Source organism: Sesamum indicum, linkage group LG11 (assembly GCF_000512975.1).
Source record: "Sesamum indicum cultivar Zhongzhi No. 13 linkage group LG11, S_indicum_v1.0, whole genome shotgun sequence".
NCBI classification, from domain to species: Eukaryota; Viridiplantae; Streptophyta; class Magnoliopsida; order Lamiales; family Pedaliaceae; genus Sesamum; species Sesamum indicum.
In genome coordinates this window covers 14,924,812-14,946,407 of record NC_026155.1, presented here as the reverse complement: position 1 = coordinate 14,946,407, position 21,596 = coordinate 14,924,812, and the positions used below count along the sequence as shown (strand labels likewise).

The window sequence follows — 21,596 nt, the reverse complement described above, 5'->3', positions numbered from 1 at the left end:
GTAATTTCTCAAATCATATGAAGTTTATGTGTAATTACATCAAAATTCAGGGAAGGAGAGTCTGCATTAATGTCTTTTTATTATATATATATATATATATACATATACTCAAGCTTTGGACGAAAAGAGACTTTCATATCCAAGTTATTTGAAAAAAAAACTCCAATTGCTATTTTATTTCTATACTATTAGTTATTTTATATTATGAGTTCCTGAATATATTATTATTTTTTATGAGTTGAAATTTCTTATTTTTGAACTTTTTTTATTTATTTTTAATTATATCTTTATAGCACGTAAAAATTAAAATAATTTAAAAAAGAAAAAATGATAGATTGTTTGAACAAATTTTTCTTTCATTGATTTTTAATTATTTTATTTCATGAGTTTATGAAATATGGATAGATGTGTGATTTCAAAATATTAGAATTTGAGATATATCTATGTTAAATTTGTATTATATTCGATTTCATATCATATGCTATAACCATATAACATTAATCATGCAAAAATTATGAGAATATTTTTATTTTAAATAATAATCATAAAAATATCACATTTTGTTGGCTCAATATCTCTTATCGTCTTATATCCATTTACTCTCTTTTCTTAAATTATTGTCAATTAGCATCAACTCCCAATTTTATTGATTAAGTTATTATTATTATTTTTTTATATATTATAAGCTGAACTTGGATAAGCTAATCAAATATTTTTTCATGAATTAATTTGCAATTTATCATCTTCTTAATAGTGCCTAAATTTTTTTAACCAAAATCTGAATAATATATTGTTAAGCTCATTCTTAGTAATTTTTTGCCATATGAAGATGATTGTCTTTTTAGTTTATAAAAGTAATATTTATTCAATTATTTCAATTGGATATATCTCTTTGTATATATATTATAAGTTTTTTAATAGTGATGTACTGTAATTTAAAAAACAAAATTCATTTATCTAAAAACATTTCTTTCATTTAATTTTTGTAGAATTAAATTGTTATGAAAAATGTTTTAATTATTAATTAATTTAATGCGTGCATATTGCATAACACGGAACACACACTAGTATAATTAATAATTAAAAGCCGTTTGATCCCATCCCATCCTCCACTTGCACTGCAACTTGCACCTCATTTATATATATATTAATCCAAGTTGAATTTGGTTTATTTGATTTTGGTGCAAACCACAACACACAACTTGCACATATTGAATTCAAGAGGGAAAACAATTAGTTGCAATGTGTAACGTACTACGTACTACTTGCCAACTTGCACGCCTATCTGTTTGATTCCTTTTTTTGATGAAATTAAAGGATGCATTATTGCGAATTTCTATATACTAATTTGGATATTAATTAACATTTTTATTCTTCTTCTTCTACCAATGAATTATTAGCAAAAACCCTACCTACCTCATTGCACTGCTATTGCTTAAACAAATTAAGAATTAATTAGGATGATGCCCACATCCATCCTAATGCATTTTAAGCTTAATTATTAGCTGGAATGGGTTTGCACCACCTCATCATCCCCATTCCGGCCGGGAGATTCCTTTCGCCAAACCATGACAATTCACTAACAACACAAAAACTTGCATGTACCTGCCTTCTTCCACAAATATTTATAAATAAAAGATAAAACATTTCTGGCCGACGATTCAGATCATGTCATCGCAGACAAACAATTTTATCAGTCCTAGCTAGATTTCTCTGATATGGAGTTGTAATTTTCTCTGCACTGCATGCCTATCATCATTTCTTATGGAGAAGAAGGGTTTCGTCTGCCTAAATTCTCTGCGATCTGCCCTAAAGACTCAAGATTACATTTCACAATGGTGTCCACAAAAACACATGTCTCTTCCTTAGTGTTACCTTGTGGCACGTCAACAACGTACGACTCCACCCCACCCGTCCCGCCGTTGACAGCCGCGTGCAGGGTGGTGACGGATCTGTAGTTGGCTAATCGGTGGTCTCCTCCGACAACACTGAAGCTGATGACGTGCCGCTCATCGTCCAGGATCTCCAGGCGTTCCGTGCTGCTGGCAGCGGGCAGCCCGGAGATGACGCGGACTTCTCTAAGGGTGCCGACATCGCCGTTCCCGAGGACCACGTGGCAGCTCTTGACGAAGTGTTTGTAGGCTTGTGGGTTGTCGAAGCGGCGAACGACTGACCATACAGTGGAGACGGGGGCGGAGATGTGTTTGGTAACAGCGGAGCAGCACTGGTTGGGGCCCACGGCGTGGGTGTGGTAACGTGCTACGTGGTCGGGGACGTGGGCGGCGGTGGGATGACGGTATGCCTGTTTACACGCCGTGACGGCGGTGGTGGAAGGTGTTTGGTTGATTCGCTGTAGTAGAAGGGAGGAATTTGGATGAGAGGAAGGCATTTTCATGGAGGGCGGTTGTACCTGTTTGTTTGTTACTCTGATTTGTGGATGTTGATGATTATGGGGGATGGCGTGTGCTCTATGCTATGCTTCTGTGTGTTGTATGTTGTAAATTGGAATATATATTGGCTGCTGGAGAGAGAAAGGGGCGGCTTAATTAGCAGCGAAGGATGGGCTGAGACAGAGAGAGAGAGAGAGAGAGAGAAAAGTAGTTGAAATTTCAAAGGAGAGAAGAGAGGTTTGTGTGAACACTGAAAATTCATGTGAGGGCAATAAAAATGGGATCAAGTTGCGCACCTCAAGTTACCAAAACAACCCTTTCAATCACTATTTCTATTTTCCTATTAATATTTTATATATGTAATTCATACCATATAATATATTATCAACTTAAATAAAATATTTAATACACCACACCATTCCAATTTTGTTTTTAATTCTTTAACATCAATTTGAAATATTATAAGACACTGCGGTTGGTCAAAATTTCAAATTCTACTTGCCCAATGTTTTCTTATAATCAACAAATGTGATTTATGTGACTTTTTATTAAATATATATATATATGAATGAATTCATGTACGATTTTTTTTTAAGATGATAATAAGTCAACAGAATCGTGCCTATCAGACTTCAAATTAATTTCTACCGCATCTACAATTATTATTTATTTATTTATTTTCTTCCTTACCATTTCAAAATGATACTATAAAGAAAATCATTGAGGTGAATCGATCCATATATGTTGTATAAAGTATTATATATAATTTTTTATGAACCTCACAATTTTATTTTGAAAAGAAGTCTAATTAAGAAAATAGAATATTTTGGAGCTATTAAAACTTGTAGGAAGTGATTTGTGAATATGATATGGTAAAACAATAGGAAGTGATGGAGGTTTTAGGTTCTTTCTTTTTTATTTTTTTATTCCACTCATACACACATATTTATTCAAGATTCGAAACCTTGTGTCTGAATTATTTGAGCACGTGATATTTTTGGTTTTGGGTTGGGGGTGATAGATAGGTTCACCAATGTTGAAAAGTGGTTTGTTATGAGGAAAAGTGTAGAAGATACTGGGAACAATTTCATTACATTGTTATTGAATCAAAGTTCGAAAGAGTGGCAACTGATCAATCACAATCAAACTCATAAAAGCTTAACCATTTGTTGTGGGGTAGGAATAGGATGAGACAATAGGATGAGACTGAGACTGAGACTGAGACTGAGACAGAGACAGAGACAGAGACAGAGACCGAGACCGAGACAGTCCCCTTCTCCTTCCCCTTCCCATAAAAGAAACCTTTCTTTTTTCCAGCAGCAGCAGCTACCTAAAAAAGCCAAATTCCTCTACCGCTTCCAATCAAATTCCCTTGTTTTTTTTCCCCCAATCGGATGGTTCAAATTCAATGGGCGAGCATCAAATTGAGATGTGAGGCGCAGGATAAGATTAGGGTAGCTGCCCTCAATCTCATTCAAATCAATTTGCAGAATATTTTGAATGTATTGTGTGATGGATCATGTCTCTCAACTTGCGCATCAATCAGAGTGGAGAAATGAAGATGAGCAGAGGGGGTGTGTTTTGAGATGAACAAGAAGATGATGGTTAGTATAAATGGATGGTTGGCAACAGTTGTACCTCATGAATACAATACAATGCTTACATGTGATGCCATTCCGTAGCAGCAGTAACTATGAGATCAGAAAATAACAATGAATTGGAGGATTTGATGATGAGTAAGCAGCTGAGTTGTCTTCCTGTTCCAGGAGTGATAATAGTCTGATATGGGAGAACTCTGTCTTGGAAACTGGGGAGTGGGAAACACTACCTACTACTGTAAACTTCTTGTTGGGCCTCGGCCCTTCTAAATTGGTAGGCTCAGTTAATGTGCAGATAGGCCCAATTCTTACAATTAAGGCCCAAAATAAATCCACGATGATTGCACCAGCCGGGAATCGAACCCGGGTCTGTACCGTGGCAGGGTACTATTCTACCACTAGACCACTGGTGCTTCTTGTTTCTCTATGTCAAGAGACCCAAATAACGTAGAATTTCCTCAGTTGCAAAAAGCTTTCGGCAACTGCTTCACACACAGAGCAAGCAGACTGCAGCTGCCGGCACATGCAAATAGCATTCTTCGAATAATTAACCCTCCGCTCCAACCGTCACTGCTTTCCTTTACCCATCGCTATCCGCACAATACTTGATTCAGTAACAGGTTTAGGCTGCCATGCCCAACCCACACTTTTGCAATTCATTATCTTTTAATTTCAATCAACATATACACTTCACTCACATATATAAAATCATTCCTCCAATAAAATAACATCTTTATACATGTACCCATCACACATCCACATATATATATATATATATATTAAATAAAATAAAAAATATAACATGATTTATAATAAAAAAGTCAATTCGAACAATAAGCGACCAAGTGAATATCAGGCGGTCACACACCCAACACACATACACACATTCAATGTTGGTGCATATTTCAACCTTAACATATGCACAATGCTACGCTTGCCACTGCAAAAATTTCCAGGAAATTATCATTAATGGAAAAAAGAGCTCCACGTAGTGTGAACAGATCAAAAGAAGCCAAGATACCTTTTGAAAGTTGATGATGACTATTTTTGGATATTTCCTTAGATACCACAAGATTTGGGATCAGGGCACGAGCTTGCCACACGCCTCTGTCCATGTGGACCCATTTCCGCTCTCTACGTGTCACATTTTCACTGGCCTACTAGTAGCCGTATCTCGGTTGGTCACTCTATATAATCCAACCACCCAACATTCATGAACTACACACCACCACATTTCAAACTCTTCTTCCTTTCTTCATTAAAATCTGGTTTCTTTCTGATTTCTGCTGCAAGCCCTTTTGATCATTTGTTGAAGAAAAAATGTTTCTTGAGGCAATTTCAGCAGTATCTCTGCCTTCCCTTCAGGGTTCTGCTGCTCTTGGACCCTTAACAAATTCATCCACTTCTCCTCCCTTTTCAACTTCATTTTCTCCTAAATTGATTTCATTGTCTGTTTCTTCTTCCTCTTCATCTTTCTCGGGTCTTGTTTTGGCCAAGAAGCGTGATAATGGACTTGCGGCTGGCGCGTCCAATGAGACTGTGGGGTTGCCGCTAACCGGGGTGCTGTTTCAGCCATTTGAAGAGGTTAAGAAGAATGAGCTCATGGTCCCCACAGCTCCCGAGGTTTCACTTGCGAGGCAGGGCTTTTCTGAAGAGTGCGAGGCGGCAATAAATGAGCAGATCAAGTCAGTTTCTTGACCACTTTCTCTTGTTTTCCTCTCTTTCTTACATGCATTTGATGAAAAATGTGATGCTAGCTGTTATTCAAAGGCTTGTCATAAAGTTCAAAGTGTTGGATCTATAAGTTCAGAGATAGTGTTGATGTGGTTTCTTTAGCAAACTAATCCTCTTATTGTAACATATGTATCAGGTTTCAAGACATTATAATCATACTGGTTTTTTTTTGCAATTATAACACTAATGACATATTGATTTTCCCTTTTGTTACAGTGTGGAGTACTGTGTATCCTACGTCTACCATGCCCTGTATGCTTACTTCGACAGGGATAATGTTGCTCTGAAAGGCATTGCTAAGTCAGTATGATTGACTCAATTCTTTCGTTGTCTTTAGTCTTTACTTTTTCCTTCCTGGCTTCTTAAACCTGTGTTTGGTGGTGCATGGTCAGATTTTTCAAGGAGGGCAGCCAAGAAGAAAGGGAACACGCAGAGAAACTAATGGAATATCAGGCAATTTCCAAATATCATCTTTAAGCAGAAAAAGAAGTTGTCCTGTTTATGTTTGTTTTGATGAAAATATAACATGTTTTACTTTGCAATTTGACAAATAATAGAATAAGCGGGGAGGGAGAGTGAAATTACTGAGCATAGAGAGGCCTCCTGCAGAGCTTGATGATGCTGAGAAGGGAGATGCACTGTACGGTAAGTTCGCTCTCCGTTTCCTCGACTCATGATTTTTTTTGTGTCTTTGTTTGATCACATGCTTGATAACGCTGATTATTTCAAAACTCTTCATTTAGCGATGGAACTAGCATTGTGCTTGGAGAAGTTAACCAACGAAAAGCTTCTGAAACTCCACAGTGTAAGACATTTTTTGCCGTGTCTTTCTGCTATTCTTGAAAGCTTTGCTTCAGCATCCGTTCTAGGCATACTTCTGCAAATCCTCCAAATGCACCGGAATTGTACCCTGATTACACATTTCTCTCTGTGTTGATTTAACAGATTGCTGACAAAAACAATGATCCTCAACTAGCAGATTTCGTGGAGAGCGAATTCTTGGAAGAGCAGGTAAACTCAAAGTGGATAGATACAAACTTTCTCTCATTTCAAGTATTGATGAAAAAATAAGTTTCTTGAAATTATGGAAACAAAAGGTATTGATGAGACGTAGAAGAACAATCAATTGGTTTTCTATTGAACATAAGCCGGGCAGCAAGTCTTTTTCTTATTTCTGAGTAAGTGTATGCTCAGAGACAAGTACATAGGAAACAGAGTGAAAAGCACCCCTGACTTGATCAGGAAGATGATAATTTCAACTCCTGAGCTTATAAATCACTTTACTCTCTCAAAATTTCCAGGTTGAAGCCATTAAGAAGATTTCAGAATACGTTGCTCAATTGAGGAGGGTGGGAAAGGGACACGGTATGATAAGCTCTTCCACAGTTAACATCCGATTGTCGTTGCCTTTCCCACTTGCTCTATTCTGACTAAAATTTCTCTATGATAACTTAACTCATATTTGTTTGTGCACATGCAGGAGTTTGGCACTTTGATCAGATGCTCCTCCACCAAGGAGACGGTGCAATGTGAAGGGGATTGGTATTATTTCTTGCTAGATTAGAATAAGGGTGTGCCATTTAGTGTGTTAGGCTGGATTTGACCCATACGACTGGAGTGTCTCGGACAATCTTTAGCAGCTAGTCTACTTACCTTTGCTTGTCCTGTGTATTGTCAAGAGGTGATATGAAAGTTTCTCACATCTTTCTTATGATAAGATATATTTAGCTCTACCAGAAAACAAGCAACCTTCCTTCTCTGAATCGTAATATCAATACCAAAAACGATACTGCCGTTCACGAGCAAAATTTGGCTCAACTGCCAAGGAAAGCTATGTTAAATCATGCGGACCAAGCCATTTAATACATCTCTGTTAGCAAATTCAAAAGATATTAATATGTGAGATCAAAATGATCAGCTCGGAATCCATCAGTTCATACTTGATAGGCAATTATGCAAGGGATTTAAGTGGAATAATGCAATTTAACCAGAGGTATTCTCGTGATAAATGAAACTAGAATCATATACGTATTAAATACTGGATTTTGTTGGAGGCAAGCAATTTGAACAAACATGAGCAGAAGAAAAAACAGACGTTTTGAGCCAGATACTGCCAGGGTTTCGCTTGTCACGCCTATTACTCATGAACCAGAAGGAAGGAAAAGAATGTGAACAAACTGGTGTTTTGTTTTTGTGTTGGTTGATTTTGTGAGCTATTCAACAGTTAGAGAATAATTTGATTTGCTAAACTTAGTGGCATCTTAGCGGGGAGAGATTGCTTTCTGGCTCCAGTTAGCGTTTGAAGTTCAATGGATATTACAATTATGGTACCAATGTTAGCTATTCCCATTCAACTAAAACCATTGTTAACAAACCTTTGGTCGTAAGACGAAAAGCATATTCAAACCAAAATCTGCACTTCCCAACCTGGGTTAAAGTATTCAAAAAAACTGCCAAAGCTTATTCCACCAGGCAGCTGCGCAACATTCAGCAATTACCGCCATCTTGCCATCAAATTCAATTACTCGAGTTAACATACCTACTATAAGTTAATAATACAACTCCAATTACATGCTTTAACACATTTACTTTTATGTTGAAGACGAACTTAACAAATCTGCACCAAATATCCAGAATCAAACTACCCAAAGGGTGAAACAAAATTTAAGGGTGCCAAAAACTAGATAATGTCAAAACTTCATATGGTAACAAGTTCTCCAAGAAAATCCTATAACAGCAAAAGATCCCATAACAAAATGATTCAAGTAGCTCAACAGGACTGAAAATGCAACACTTAAAACTGATGAGGAGTTAAACACTACTTTAACCATCCGGAAGGAATATAATCCTAAGCAGTGGCAGATTGGGCAGCAAGCCTCTTCCTGGCCTCCTCAATAATAGACAACTTAATACCTTTGCCCTTTGGAAGAGACACCCAGGGTTTCGTACCCTTCCCAATTGTGAAAACATTGCCCAATCGAGTAGCAAACTCATGTCCAGTAGCATCCTGAATGTGGATGGTCTCGAAGCTTCCCTTATGCTTCTCACGGTTCTTGATTACTCCTACACGTCCCCTGTTCCTACCACCAGTCACCATAACAACATTTCCTACATCAAACTTAATGAAATCAACTATCTTGTTGCTCTCTAAGTCAAGTTTGATGGTGTCATTTGCTTTGATTAGTGGGTCAGGATAGCGGATTGTCCTTCCATCATATGTATTAAGGTAAGGAATACCCTTCTTCCCAAACTGAACTGAGCGGACTTTGCAGAGCTTAAACTGCAGACCAATAATAAAGGGAGTTAAGTTTTTCTAGTGACATCACAAAGTAGCATAACTGAGCACTGCCAGGTTGGAAGAACTTGGATTTAAAACAGCAGTAGATTATAAACACTAAAATAGTACCAATAATTTAAGTTATCAATTTCACAGACTGAGAAGAGAGAGATGAATCAGAACATGATTGGAGAAAAGGGTTTTAGCTTTCCAAAAAAATTAGTCCAAGAAATTGTGTGCTGCCTAGCATGTAAATACCAAGTATTAATAAATTCAGACATCAACAGAGAAAGATAAACAAAACACTAACACCGGAAGAACGTAAAGAAACACAGACCTTGGCCTCCTCGTCCCTGATAGAGTGCAGCCGGAACCGGCCCTTGGTATCATACAGAAGACGGAAGTTCTCGTTGGTCTTTGGAATAGAGACAACATCTAGGAAATGGGAGTAAAACAGCATTTTTCAGCTAAACAACATATCTAGAAAAAGCAAACTGTTCAAAGTACCAGAACAGCCAAAACCTATCACTCTCAAAGGTAAAAGGGAAACTTTGTGTGCTAGCAAAGCAAACAAAACAGGACAAAAATGTGGAATGTAGATTTCTAACAAATCTCACTACAAGCATCATAATTTACTTATATAGGATCCACTCCAGAAGAATTCATCTCCAAACTGAATCAAAGTAGAGCGAATAGTGCATACCCATAAAACCAGCAGGATATGTCTTATCTGTCCTGACTTTCCCATCAACAAGGACATGGCGTTGCATCAGAATAGCAATGACTTCACGGTAAGTTAGAGCATATTTTAGCCTATTTCGCAGAATAAGAATTAAGGGCAAGCACTCCCTGGATTTGTGGGGACCAGATGATGGCTTGGGGGCCTGCATACAGATAAGTTTTACAGAACATTAAATAAAAATTGCAACACACATTTTAGCAGAAAAGAGACCATCATGGTGCACAGCTGACACAAATACAAGAGACCACAAACAGAAGTAGAAATGAATAAATATTATAACACAATAGAAAGCAAATTATGACAATTGACTTACAAAAGCACCACCCAGCTTATCGAGCATCCAATGTTTTGGAGCATTGAGCCGCTTCAAATGTTTTTTCAATCCTCTTGCCTGTATTCATCAAAGCAGAAAGACAGAGAAGCACCATTAATAAAAAAAAAAAAATGGGGAAAATAAGCTACAATGTCAAAGTTAGAAAATCTTCAATGTTCTTTAATTACACATGTAATTATATCACTTGCCAAAAAAAAACATAGAATGAAAGCATTTATAGCAAAGTTCTGTCTCCTTAAGAGCATAATTAGAAATAGATAATTTTAATCTCATTCGAAGATGAGTTAATAAAGCCATTCTACAGCTCATCTTCAATTTGCATTGTTGTATAAGTACATAGAAATATCAATCATCACATTTTCCATGATAAAAGGTGGAGAGAAATCTCATAGTTTGTAAAATAAAAGCACAATAGAAATCACATAGAACCCAAAATCCATCAGTAGTTCTGAAAACAATATGACAAGGAAGATAACTCTTCCAGTGAAATAGAAGAAACCAAAACCATTTCTTTGAAGCTTCACATATATAATCTATTCATAAACATAATTTACGACATTCCTTAATTTACTTGTGATCGTTAATTGATTTAACCATAATTACCCTTCTTGTGGATCATATAAGCATATTCGCTGAGCAGGAGGTTCTAGCACATGTTCTGAGTCGTATATGAATTAAGTCTGATGGCAAAATTGCTATCAGAAGAGGAATCAAAATGTCATTTCTGAAGGTTTCCTGTTGGAGTTTAACAGAAGCTGGAACCCATCTAATCCCCATCAATAGCTGCATTCAATCCTCACTAACTAATGGAGGTAAACAAACAGCAAGCCCCTCCACTAAATCGGGCTGGACAGACTGCATGTCTAATTTATCAGCAATAAGGATCGCGGATTGTCTGCTTATTTTAGTTGAGACAAAAACATGGATGCTGGCTCTGTAATTTTTCATGTAAATTTCAATGATTCGGAAGAAACGGGTCGTAGAGAAATTAATCAGCTATAATAAATTAATATCAAACTGTGTTTTCATTCGATTATATGAATCATAAACAAGTTGCAACGAGAGACGAATACGTATAGACATATACACAAACGAACGAGTAAAGCAAACTCATTATAAACCGCGAAAACACACAGGCAACCACGAGTAACTGGGTTCGTAACCCTGCGGAGGCAAAATCAATCTACAAAACCCGGGAAATCAACTACTGAATAAACGGGAACAACCGACCAATTCCTTAATTTTATTTCAACAAAATAAACAAATGTTCTAACATCAGTCACATACATATATCAAGAAGAAAATAATTCAAACGTTAACTGACCATTTTGCTGGAAGATGTGAGAACCGCGGCGGCCTCTCTCTCTCTCCCTCCCTTTCTTTCTCGCTCGTCTACTGAAGTGGAGGAAAAGTAAACCCTAGTAGCGGGTTATATGCCTGAAGGTTTAAGAGAAAGGGTAGTTTCGGTATTTAGGTACAAACTTATTAGGGCTTAAACATCTCGTGCTGTATGGCCCAAGTTCTCCAGATTGGGCCTGAGCGAAATTATATAAATGGGCCTGCACCTTCATATTGATTTTCCTTTTTACGATATCCAATAAATTATCATGGCACTGATAATATGTTATTACTGAAATATTTATAAATAATTTGAAAAACTTTGAACTAATCTTTTAAAAATTTTAAAATATGTTGGGAACTCCTTACTATTTTATTTAAATTATAAGCTGTTAGATCATTTTTTCTATTTTATTTATAAACACATTTCTTAAAAAATATCAAATACTCGAAAATATTTTATAAGTTATTTTAAAGAGTTTATAAGTTCGTTCAAACATCGGGAAATTTAATAAAATAGTTGTTCAGTTAATTAGATTTTGTATACAATAACTTAAAATCCGTACATATAAAAAAAATTATAACTGGCTAAATAATTACACGTTAAAAATACTATAAAAATAATTTAAAAACTATAAACGAAATATCTTAACTTATAATATTTTCCCACCTACCTAAATTAATTGACTTATCTAATTAGATAGGAATTAATGTATATTGGAAATTATGAAGGGTAATATGAAAGTTGTAACAATAAATGTCAAATATTACTATCACCCCAAAATCTTCTCTTGAAATATCCTTGTAAATTGAAATCTCTCTAATTATCAATTTTTTAAATTCACAAAATATTTGGCATGAATTTTAATAGGAGATCATATATTTTTCACTTTTGTAAAATACGATATTGCATAATTAATGCTCATAAATAAAATCAAGAAGAGTGGCTCAAATTTAATATGATTGCCACCTGATGTAATCAATGCCTGTAAATAAATTAAAATGAGGGATTTGATTCTTTTAAGTTGCATTTAGATTGAAATATTTAAAATTATAAAAAAAGAAAAGAAAATTTTAAAATTATGGATTTTCAATTTTTAATAACAAAGTTTTAAATTAATTTGGATTACTTTGTCGTCTAATGATTTTAAACCCTTCAGTTTTACTTTGAACTGTATTTTATTGAATATTAATCTATCTCAAATTCTTTTAATAGATAGTTTTTTGAAATAATTGTTCAAAATTCTTCTCTTAAATTGAAATATATCAATTCCGGGAAATAACATTTTTTATCTCACAAGTTAGCCCTGTTTTACTTTTGGTCTCACTCGTTACGGGATTAATAGTTTTAGCCCCATAATTTATAAAAATTGGTACTTTTGATCCTCGTTCATTTTTTTGTCTACAATTTAGTAGTCTAGTGCACGTGCCTAACATGAGATTGTTAAGTATTTTTGGCCGAGAGAAACTTGATTTGTTTCCAGTTTGAGACCATTTATGGAGAAAAAAATATAGTTATATTTGAGGGGGAAAAATAAATCTTGAAGAAAATTAAGGCAAAAAACATAGCAACTTACTCTTCTCTCACAAAAATTGAATCAAATCTTCCCATATGCTTATAAGTTGAAGTCAAGTAGAAGCAACATCGAAAAACATGTCTTGCACAAGTATCAAGTAGACCAAATGAATCACTTATAAGGGCCCATTTTTCCTTCAACAAAAAATACTTAATGGCAACGTGCTAGGCATGTAACCTATATTGTTAAATTATAAATAAAAAGTGTATAAGGACAAAAAATATTAATTTTTATAAGTTATGTCACTAAAAATACTAAGTTTATAATAAACATGATAAAGAATAACATACACCTAACTTATGAGATTAAAAATACTATTTCTCCCATCAATTTAAATATAGCACCAACATCTTTTGATTTTGAACGGTAACACAATTTCATAGACAACATGCATAAACATATGCATGCATATACATACATTTTAATCAAGCAATGAGTGATTATTTTGTGTTTTTAGGCAATGAGTGAATAATTATTTCTTTGAGATTTAGTAACCGGAAACAATATAAAAATAATTCAAATACTTTTAGGTTATATTTAAGGTGAAAGGATTTTTTAATTTATAAGGTTGTAATCCTTAATAACAAATAATTTGAATTTGTTTGATTACTTCTATTTTTTTTAATTTTTATAATTCAATATTAATGAATTTTAAATTATTCTTAAATGAAGTAACTAAATTCTTTTCTTTAAATCCAAGTAGATTGTATATAAACACGACTAAGGCTATTGCCTGTGTCGATGTGTCCGAGTGGTTAAGGGGACAGACTCGAAATCAGTTGCCTTGTGTTTGAATTTGTGTTTTAAGTGTTTTGTTTTGTATTTTGAAGATAGAGAGAGAAAATAGAGATAAGTAAGTGTGTGTTGAAAATAGATGATATGTTTGGATTTGTGTTTTGGTGTAATTTAAAATATTTTAAAATAAATGGTGTAATGTGATGTTGGGATTTGAGAGACAAAAATCACTGTTCATTATCAAATCATATATTTTTATATATAAATATGTATATATTTATGTTTAATGTTGTATTTTTTGGAGACAAAAATTACTGTTTATTGTCAAATCATGTCTATTTTATATATATATATTATATATAAAAAGTTGAAAAATAGAAAAACAACAAATAAGGTGTAAAAACACAAAAATAAAATATTGTGTGTGTTTTATTTTATCTCGAAAAACACGAAAACATAAATCCAAACACAGCCTTGGGCTTTGCCCACGCGTTCGAGTCTTGCTGATGCATCATGCTACTTGTATTCAACAAGCGTCGATATGTCCGAGTGGTTAAGGAGACAGACTCGAAATCTGTTGGGCTTTGCCCGCGCAGGTTCAAATCCTGCTGTCGACGCATTTCCTATCTGTCGTTAATTTTACTTTGCTTCTCTATATTTACCATTACATGATGTTCGGGTGTTTCCACCAGCGTCGATATGTCCGAGTGGTTAAGGAGACAGACTCGAAATCTGTTGGGCTTTGCCTGCGCAGGTTCGAATCCTGCTGTCGACGCAAAATTCGTTTTTACTTCTTTTGCTTCGCCACCGCCAAACAACGCCTTACATCCCACGCTTTGCCAATACCCATCCCACCCCCAGATTATTAGACAACCCCAAAGCCCGAGCCTGATTTATACACCTTCTCCCAAACCAAAATCCCCACATTTATACCATCCCTTTCCTCCACGCCTCAAAAATTTCACCTCCACATCCATTTCCCTCCCCGAACCCCCTCAAACCCTAATCATCGCTCCACACGCAAAACATCACTTCCTTTTTGGGTATGCTCTCTCTCTCTCTCTCTCCCCCCCCTCTTTTATCTTCTCTCCCTTCCTATTTTCTTCTTTCCTCTGAACACATTTTCCCTCTTCCCCTTCCCCTTTTGTTTTAGTATCTATTTTTGAGCTTGATTTGTTTTAATCGTTGAGTCAAAATTATGGTGAATTCAAACAGTTCACTGGACTTTATGCTTCCTGTGAAGAGAACCACAGCTGGAGCGGAGCTAGGAGTTGTTGATTCCGAGTTGACCAAGAAGCACTGCGCTAATTTCGCATCCGCTGCCGCAACGTCAGTCGCCGCCTCATCCACGGTTAATATGGCAGGAGGAGGGAGTGTCAACGGCAGTAACGGCAAGGCGCCTATCGGTGATAGTCAGCCGCCGGAGATCGACGAGGATCTGCACAGCCGTCAGCTCGCCGTGTACGGACGCGAGACTATGCGCCGACTGTTTGCTTCTAATATTCTCATTTCCGGCATGCAAGGCCTCGGTGCTGAAATAGGTAACGAATTTTGAGTGTATATATATGTGTATTTATCTCCGGCTCGTGTCTCTATATACTAGTTTCAAATTTTAAATCGATCTATTTACTTATATCGAAACAGATAGATGATTGTGACAAATAATTGCATACATGTATATATTATGTCCGAGACTTTTCTTAGTGTGGTGTTTTCGGAATAGATGTATGCTTAGGATCAATCGAGCTGTACATCTGCACATGTATGCATGTATATTGTTTGCAGCTTCTCATTTATATTTGTAATGTATGTATGTTATGAATTGGATTGGTGTTTGTGATGCATATGTACTATAGATGTGCTACACTTAGTGTATGTATGGTTTTTAATTGATGTTCAGTTCTTGCGAGAAATTATCGGTATATCTCTGAGTTTATATGTTAATATCTTAAGCCAAGCTCAGATAAATTTTCTTTTCTTTTGTTTTTATATGTGTATTGAAATATGGGTGCAAGCTTGTGATGGATAAATGGATATAGCATTTTTATTCAGCACACGGGTACTTATTTCTTGAATGCTATCTTTTTTTGCTTACATATACCCCTGGCATGTGAATGCGACTTTGTGTTCTTATTTTATATGCTTATTTTTGTTAAATCTTAGATGATTTCATTTATTGCATGTACCAAACTGTTCTCTTAATTTGGATCAAGCTATTTTTGTGTAGCCAATTCTGGTACTAAACTGCATCCAATAGTGAAGTGCATGAGTCATTACCTTCTTGCTGTCCTCCATGTGAGTTTGGAAAGAGTAAGACTGCGTAATTCCTAGTATCTGATTTATTGACAAGTCAATCTGTGACCACCAACTCCTAGCCATTTAGTAGGCTGTAGCAGCTTCTAAAGTTATGGAACAGCTTTTGACCAAGTCCTGTAGGGTAAAAATACAAAGGAAAAAGGTGAATGATCAGTATATAGTTGGTTGATGTCTCATAAAGAATAAAGATATAGGAGTATTTTAGATTACTATATTTTTTTTCCTTGTGGATTTCCCTTGAGTATGTAATTGTTTCATGTTAGATGCAGGTGCACTTGATTATGGTTTCTAAGCATACTTGTTTTACTTTACAATTTTTAAAATGGTTGCAATTTATTGGACATGTATGATGATTTTTGATGCTGGTTTCTGTATGTTGGAAGCCATCATATAATGGTGCATATGTTTCTTCACAGCAAAGAACCTTATTCTTGCTGGTGTTAAATCTGTTACCCTGCATGATGAGGGTACTGTGGAGTTATGGGATCTATCCAGCAGTTTTATTTTTTCGGAAGAAGATTTGGGGAAGAATAGGGCTCTTGCTTCTGTCCCGAAACTGCAGGAACTCAACAATTCAGTGATCATTGCTACCTTAACTAGTGAGTTGACTAAAGAGCAGCTTTCTGATTTTCAGGTACACTAATTCCATTTGGTCTTTAGTCCAGACTTAATTTCTTTAATGTTATTTCAGCTCCTTTTTGTAACAGATTTTATATTGCTTGCTCATTAACTATCATTATGTTCCTGAAGCTTGCTTATTTCATTTCTTTGTCTGAATTGTTCAGTTGGCGTATAGTAATTGGTTTGATAATGGTGTTCTTTTTGGCCACAACCTCTGATTATCATTGATGCTTGCGCAACTTCAGTTTCACATTTGTGTTGTCAGTATTGCCTCAGTGTCCAGGAGAAATTGAATACTTGCAGATGCAATGCGATAAAACATGGGGCAAAATGAATTGCTTGCACAACATTTCTGACATCACTGTTCCCTTTTCACTAATTTACGTGTCATATTATCCTGCAGTGCCTTTATATCTGGTTTACATTAAATCGCTTAAGTTATATCCGTTTCTTGTGTTGGTCTTTTGGCGTTTGCTCAGAGTGTAATTGGATTTGATTGTTTGAATGTGTTCTCCAGGCTGTTGTATTTACTGATATCAGCTTAGAGAAAGCAATTGAATATGATGATTATTGCCACCAACATCAACCTCCAATTGCTTTCATCAAATCTGAAGTCCGGGGTCTTTTTGGTAGTGTGTTCTGTGATTTTGGCCCTGAGTTTACAGTTTTTGATGTTGATGGCGAGGATCCCCACACTGGCATTATTGCCTCTATTAGCAATGACAATCCTGGTCTTGTGGCTTGTGTTGATGATGAGAGGCTGGAGTTCCAGGATGGTGATCTAGTTGTGTTTTCTGAAGTGCGAGGGATGACCGAACTGAATGATGGGAAGCCCAGAAAAATAAAGAATGCCAGGCCTTACTCATTTACCATTGAAGAGGACACCACGAACTATGCTGTGTATGAGAGAGGTGGTATTGTCACACAAGTAAAGGAACCTAAAGTGTTGAACTTCAAGCCACTGCGGCAGGCACTTAAGGACCCTGGTGATTTTCTCCTCAGTGACTTCTCCAAATTTGATCGTCCACCTCTCCTTCATTTGGCATTTCAAGCATTGGATAAGTTCAAAGTGGAGGTGGGGCGCTTCCCTCTTGCTGGATCAGAAGACGACGCCCAAAAATTAATAGCTCTTCTTACTGACATTAACAGTAGCCTGCCCGATGGTAGACTGGAAGAAATTGACCAGAAGCTTCTTAGGAACTTTGCTTTTGGTGCTAGGGCTGTCTTAAACCCAATGGCTGCCATGTTTGGTGGTATCGTTGGACAGGAAGTTGTTAAGGCTTGCTCGGGGAAATTTCACCCACTTTTTCAGGTTAGTTTCCAGTATCAGTGTGATTCAAGACATGTTGTAAATTGTAAGTTTCATGGTATTCGGGATGATGAGCATGATACACACAGTATTGGGAAAATTAAGTGATGTTTTGTCATGGCCCATGGTTTGATCAATACATTTTATGTAACATAGAGTTGTGATTGTTCATCTTTTGAGTTAAACCTAGTCAATTACTTAACACTAATTTCTTTGATTTTTTGTTTGACAGTTCTTTTATTTCGACTCTGTGGAATCTCTTCCATCAGAACCCTTGGATCCCAAAGACTTGCGGCCCTTGAATTCTCGTTATGATGCTCAAATCTCTGTATTTGGGTCAAAGCTACAGAAGAAACTAGAGGATGCGAAAGTTTTTGTTGTGGGGTCTGGTGCACTGGGTTGTGAATTTCTGAAAAATCTGGCTCTGATGGGAGTTTGTTGTGGCGATGGAGGAAAGCTGACTATTACAGATGATGATGTTATTGAAAAGAGCAACCTTAGCAGGCAGTTTCTGTTCCGTGATTGGAACATAGGTCAGGCAAAGTCGACAGTTGCTGCTGCAGCTGCCTCTTTAATCAATCCTCGTCTTCATGTTGAAGCTTTGCAAAACCGGGCGAGCCCTGAGACTGAAAATGTCTTTGATGACACCTTTTGGGAGAATTTGAGTGTTGTCATCAATGCTCTGGATAATGTAAATGCCAGGCTTTACATTGATCAGAGGTGTTTGTACTTCCAAAAGGCACTCCTGGAGTCAGGAACCTTGGGTGCCAAGTGCAATACTCAGATGGTAATTCCTCACCTAACTGAAAACTATGGTGCATCAAGGGACCCACCTGAAAAACAGGCACCTATGTGCACAGTGCATTCGTTCCCCCACAACATCGACCACTGCTTGACATGGGCTAGGTCAGAATTTGAAGGCTTGCTTGAGAAAACGCCAACTGAGGTTAATGCATACCTAAGTAATCCAAGTGAGTATATTTTATCTATGAAAAACGCCGGTGATGCACAGGCCAGAGACACTTTAGAACGGATCATTGAATGCCTTGACAGGGAAAGATGCGACACATTCCAGGACTGCATTACATGGGCTCGCTTGAAGTATATACCTACTTTCTATTGTTATTATTTCGGAACATGTTTTCTTCCAGAAGTTCCTAATTTTGTACTTTTCACTAAATCCAGGTTTGAGGACTATTTTGCCAACCGGGTCAAGCAGTTGACATATACATTTCCAGAGGATGCTGTTACTAGTAGTGGAGCTCCATTTTGGTCTGCACCCAAGCGTTTTCCACGCCCACTTGAGTTCTCCAACAAAGATTTGAGCCATCTAAACTTTTTAATGGCAGCAGCTGTATTACGAGCAGAAACTTTTGGCATCCCCATCCCAGACTGGGTGAAGTCTTCAGAGAAGTTGGCTGATGCTGTTGACAAAGTCATTGTTCCAGACTTCCTGCCAAGGAAAGGTGTGAAAATTGTGACAGATGAGAAAGCTACTAGTCTTTCGACAGCGTCCATTGATGATGCTGCTGTCATCAATGAGTTGGTCATGAAGTTAGAGACGTGCAGGAATAAGTTACCTCCAGGTTACAAGATGAATCCCATTCAGTTTGAAAAGGTCCATCTTTCTTCCCTTGAATATGTTTCACGATGAAGTTGATTGTGTACCCATCTTTTCTAGTTCATCATTAGATACACCCATTGAATGGTATTCTTTTCAATACTGGTGGTGACTGGAAACATTTGCAAATCCACTGTTCTGAGCCAAATCACTAAATACTTGTATGCTTAGAAACTTCTTTTCTGGTTGGGGCAGTAGTTGGGTGTTGTGACAGAATATTTTTCCCTTTTTAATTTCTAATTAAATGAACCATTCAAACTGTCTGATGTTTGTATACTTGTTGAAAGTAAGATCACCTAGAGAAATTATGAATGAAGGAGAGGTAGATTTTTTAAGAATATGCTCCTCTGTGTTATACAACCATGTGAGCTTGCTTGGATAGCCAATGTTTATCAATTTTTGTCTTGACTGAATTAAGATATACATCACATATTAAACACTGAACTATGTCAAATCCAAGCTTTCGTCATACTTCTTGACAGCATTAAGTGATTAAGCATAGGCAGTACTGTGACTATACAATATGGCTATATCAGGGGTCAGTTGGTTTGCTTTGAGTTTCTCTTTGGATCAGAAAGAAGTATGAACTTTTCTGGTCTATTAGCTTCCGCTGCTGATTACCACCAATTTGCAGGATGACGATACCAACTATCATATGGACCTGATTGCTGGTCTTGCCAATATGAGGGCCAGAAATTATAGTATTCCTGAAGTTGATAAGCTCAAGGCCAAGTTTATTGCAGGTAGAATAATCCCGGCAATTGCAACCTCCACAGCTATGGCCACTGGTCTTGTTTGCCTAGAGCTGTACAAGGTTCTTGACGGAAATCACAAACTAGAAGACTATCGAAATACATTTGCAAACCTTGCACTTCCTTTGTTCTCAATGGCAGAGCCAGTTCCTCCTAAACTTATTAAGCATCAGGATATGAGCTGGACTGTCTGGGATAGATGGATTCTGAAGGGTAATCCAACTTTGAGAGAGCTGCTGCAATGGCTTAAAAACAAAGGCTTAAATGCTTACAGCATATCTTTTGGAAGTTGCTTGCTCTACAACAGCATGTTTCCACGGCACAAAGAACGTATGGATAGAAAGATGGTGGATCTGGTTAGAGATGTTGCGAAGGCTGAGCTGCCTCCATACAGGCGTCATTTTGATGTTGTAGTTGCTTGTGAGGATGATGAAGACAATGATATCGATATTCCTCAAGTTTCCATATACTTCAAATAGGTTAGTTTGTACTGCTGATTCATGAAACTAGTCCACACTTTATGATGGATACTGTGCCCCCAGTGAAAACTGTTTCATCTTGGACTTTGGTTGATTCAACTGACACAAGTGGATACTTGTAAGATGAACTTATAAATTTGAGCTCTCACCGGCTTGATGTCAATGCCAGCCTGCTCAAACCTTGCTTGGGACCCTACTTTTATCTTATGCTCATGCATCCATGCTATTACAAAACTGAAAAGTTGAGTCCTGCTTTGATACTGAAGATTTTGATCTCATTGGTAGTTCTTGATCCTATATCCTTTTGTGTTATTATGATTAGTTGGTAGTGCCACTTTAATTTTACTATGGGAGCATAAGACTTATGCTGTCCTTGCATAGTTTATAGTGTTGGCCTCCTATCTTTGGACCCAGGTTAGAAGAGGTTGAAACATGGAATAAGAGGAGAATGTTTCTCCGGATAAGACGCCTCACTTTTAATATGCTTCCTGGCTGTTGTAACCACTACTTGCAATGTAGGGTATACTTCAGTTGGGCGAGCCTTTGAGAACTTTGTAATGTAATAGCTAACTTGAGATACTAGTGTAATATCAGTTGAGCTTTTGCTCATCGTTAATAATTTTTGTTTAACTTTTATTAAAAAAAAAATGAAAAATGTGATACCAGTACCACCTTCTACTATTATTATAGTTATGTAGCTTAGGTGTGTGACAGATCCGCATAGAGACTTTTAGATATGTAAGTACTTTCCTGTTCTCAGCACGGAACTGATT

General features: G+C 36.6%; 4 protein-coding genes and 3 non-coding genes across 9 annotated transcripts; 4 read left to right on the top strand and 3 right to left on the bottom strand.

Moving 5' to 3' along the window:
- Positions 1,445 to 2,619, bottom strand: LOC105174608 (abscisic acid receptor PYL4). Its single transcript, XM_011096764.2, has one exon. It carries the CDS (start codon positions 2,393 to 2,395, stop codon positions 1,763 to 1,765), a length of 633 nt encoding a protein of 210 aa, XP_011095066.1. The 5' UTR covers positions 2,396 to 2,619; the 3' UTR covers positions 1,445 to 1,762.
- Positions 4,331 to 4,401, bottom strand: TRNAG-GCC. Its single transcript has one exon. It is a non-coding gene; the product is annotated as a tRNA-Gly (tRNA).
- Positions 5,215 to 7,452, top strand: LOC105174607 (ferritin-3, chloroplastic). The gene is made up of 8 exons (XM_011096763.2): positions 5,215 to 5,673; positions 5,939 to 6,022; positions 6,115 to 6,175; positions 6,280 to 6,367; positions 6,466 to 6,527; positions 6,668 to 6,733; positions 7,024 to 7,087; positions 7,203 to 7,452. The coding sequence occupies exons 1-8, from the start codon at positions 5,309 to 5,311 to the stop codon at positions 7,253 to 7,255; spliced, it is 843 nt and encodes a 280-aa protein (XP_011095065.1). The 5' UTR covers positions 5,215 to 5,308; the 3' UTR covers positions 7,256 to 7,452.
- LOC105174606 (40S ribosomal protein S4) lies at positions 8,312 to 11,518 on the bottom strand. Its single transcript, XM_011096762.2, has 5 exons — positions 11,400 to 11,518; positions 10,055 to 10,132; positions 9,703 to 9,883; positions 9,337 to 9,434; positions 8,312 to 9,002 (listed from the first exon to the last, which is right to left on the bottom strand). Exons 1-5 carry the CDS (start codon positions 11,400 to 11,402, stop codon positions 8,571 to 8,573), a joined length of 792 nt encoding a protein of 263 aa, XP_011095064.1. The 5' UTR covers positions 11,403 to 11,518; the 3' UTR covers positions 8,312 to 8,570.
- Positions 14,261 to 14,342, top strand: TRNAS-CGA. Its single transcript has one exon. It is a non-coding gene; the product is annotated as a tRNA-Ser (tRNA).
- TRNAS-CGA lies at positions 14,419 to 14,500 on the top strand. Its single transcript has one exon. It is a non-coding gene; the product is annotated as a tRNA-Ser (tRNA).
- LOC105174605 (ubiquitin-activating enzyme E1 1) lies at positions 14,439 to 21,073 on the top strand. 3 transcript variants are annotated; one of them, XM_011096758.2, is made up of 7 exons: positions 14,439 to 14,768; positions 14,941 to 15,266; positions 16,458 to 16,675; positions 17,180 to 17,974; positions 18,204 to 19,072; positions 19,157 to 19,589; positions 20,227 to 21,073. In XM_011096758.2, the coding sequence occupies exons 2-7, from the start codon at positions 14,954 to 14,956 to the stop codon at positions 20,821 to 20,823; spliced, it is 3,225 nt and encodes a 1,074-aa protein (XP_011095060.1). In that variant the 5' UTR covers positions 14,439 to 14,768; positions 14,941 to 14,953; the 3' UTR covers positions 20,824 to 21,073. The 3 variants fall into 3 exon arrangements, with proteins under 3 accessions (XP_011095060.1, XP_011095063.1, XP_011095062.1); XM_011096761.2 differs by having other exon boundaries at positions 14,596 to 14,768; positions 14,969 to 15,266; XM_011096760.2 differs by having other exon boundaries at positions 14,613 to 14,768; positions 14,979 to 15,266.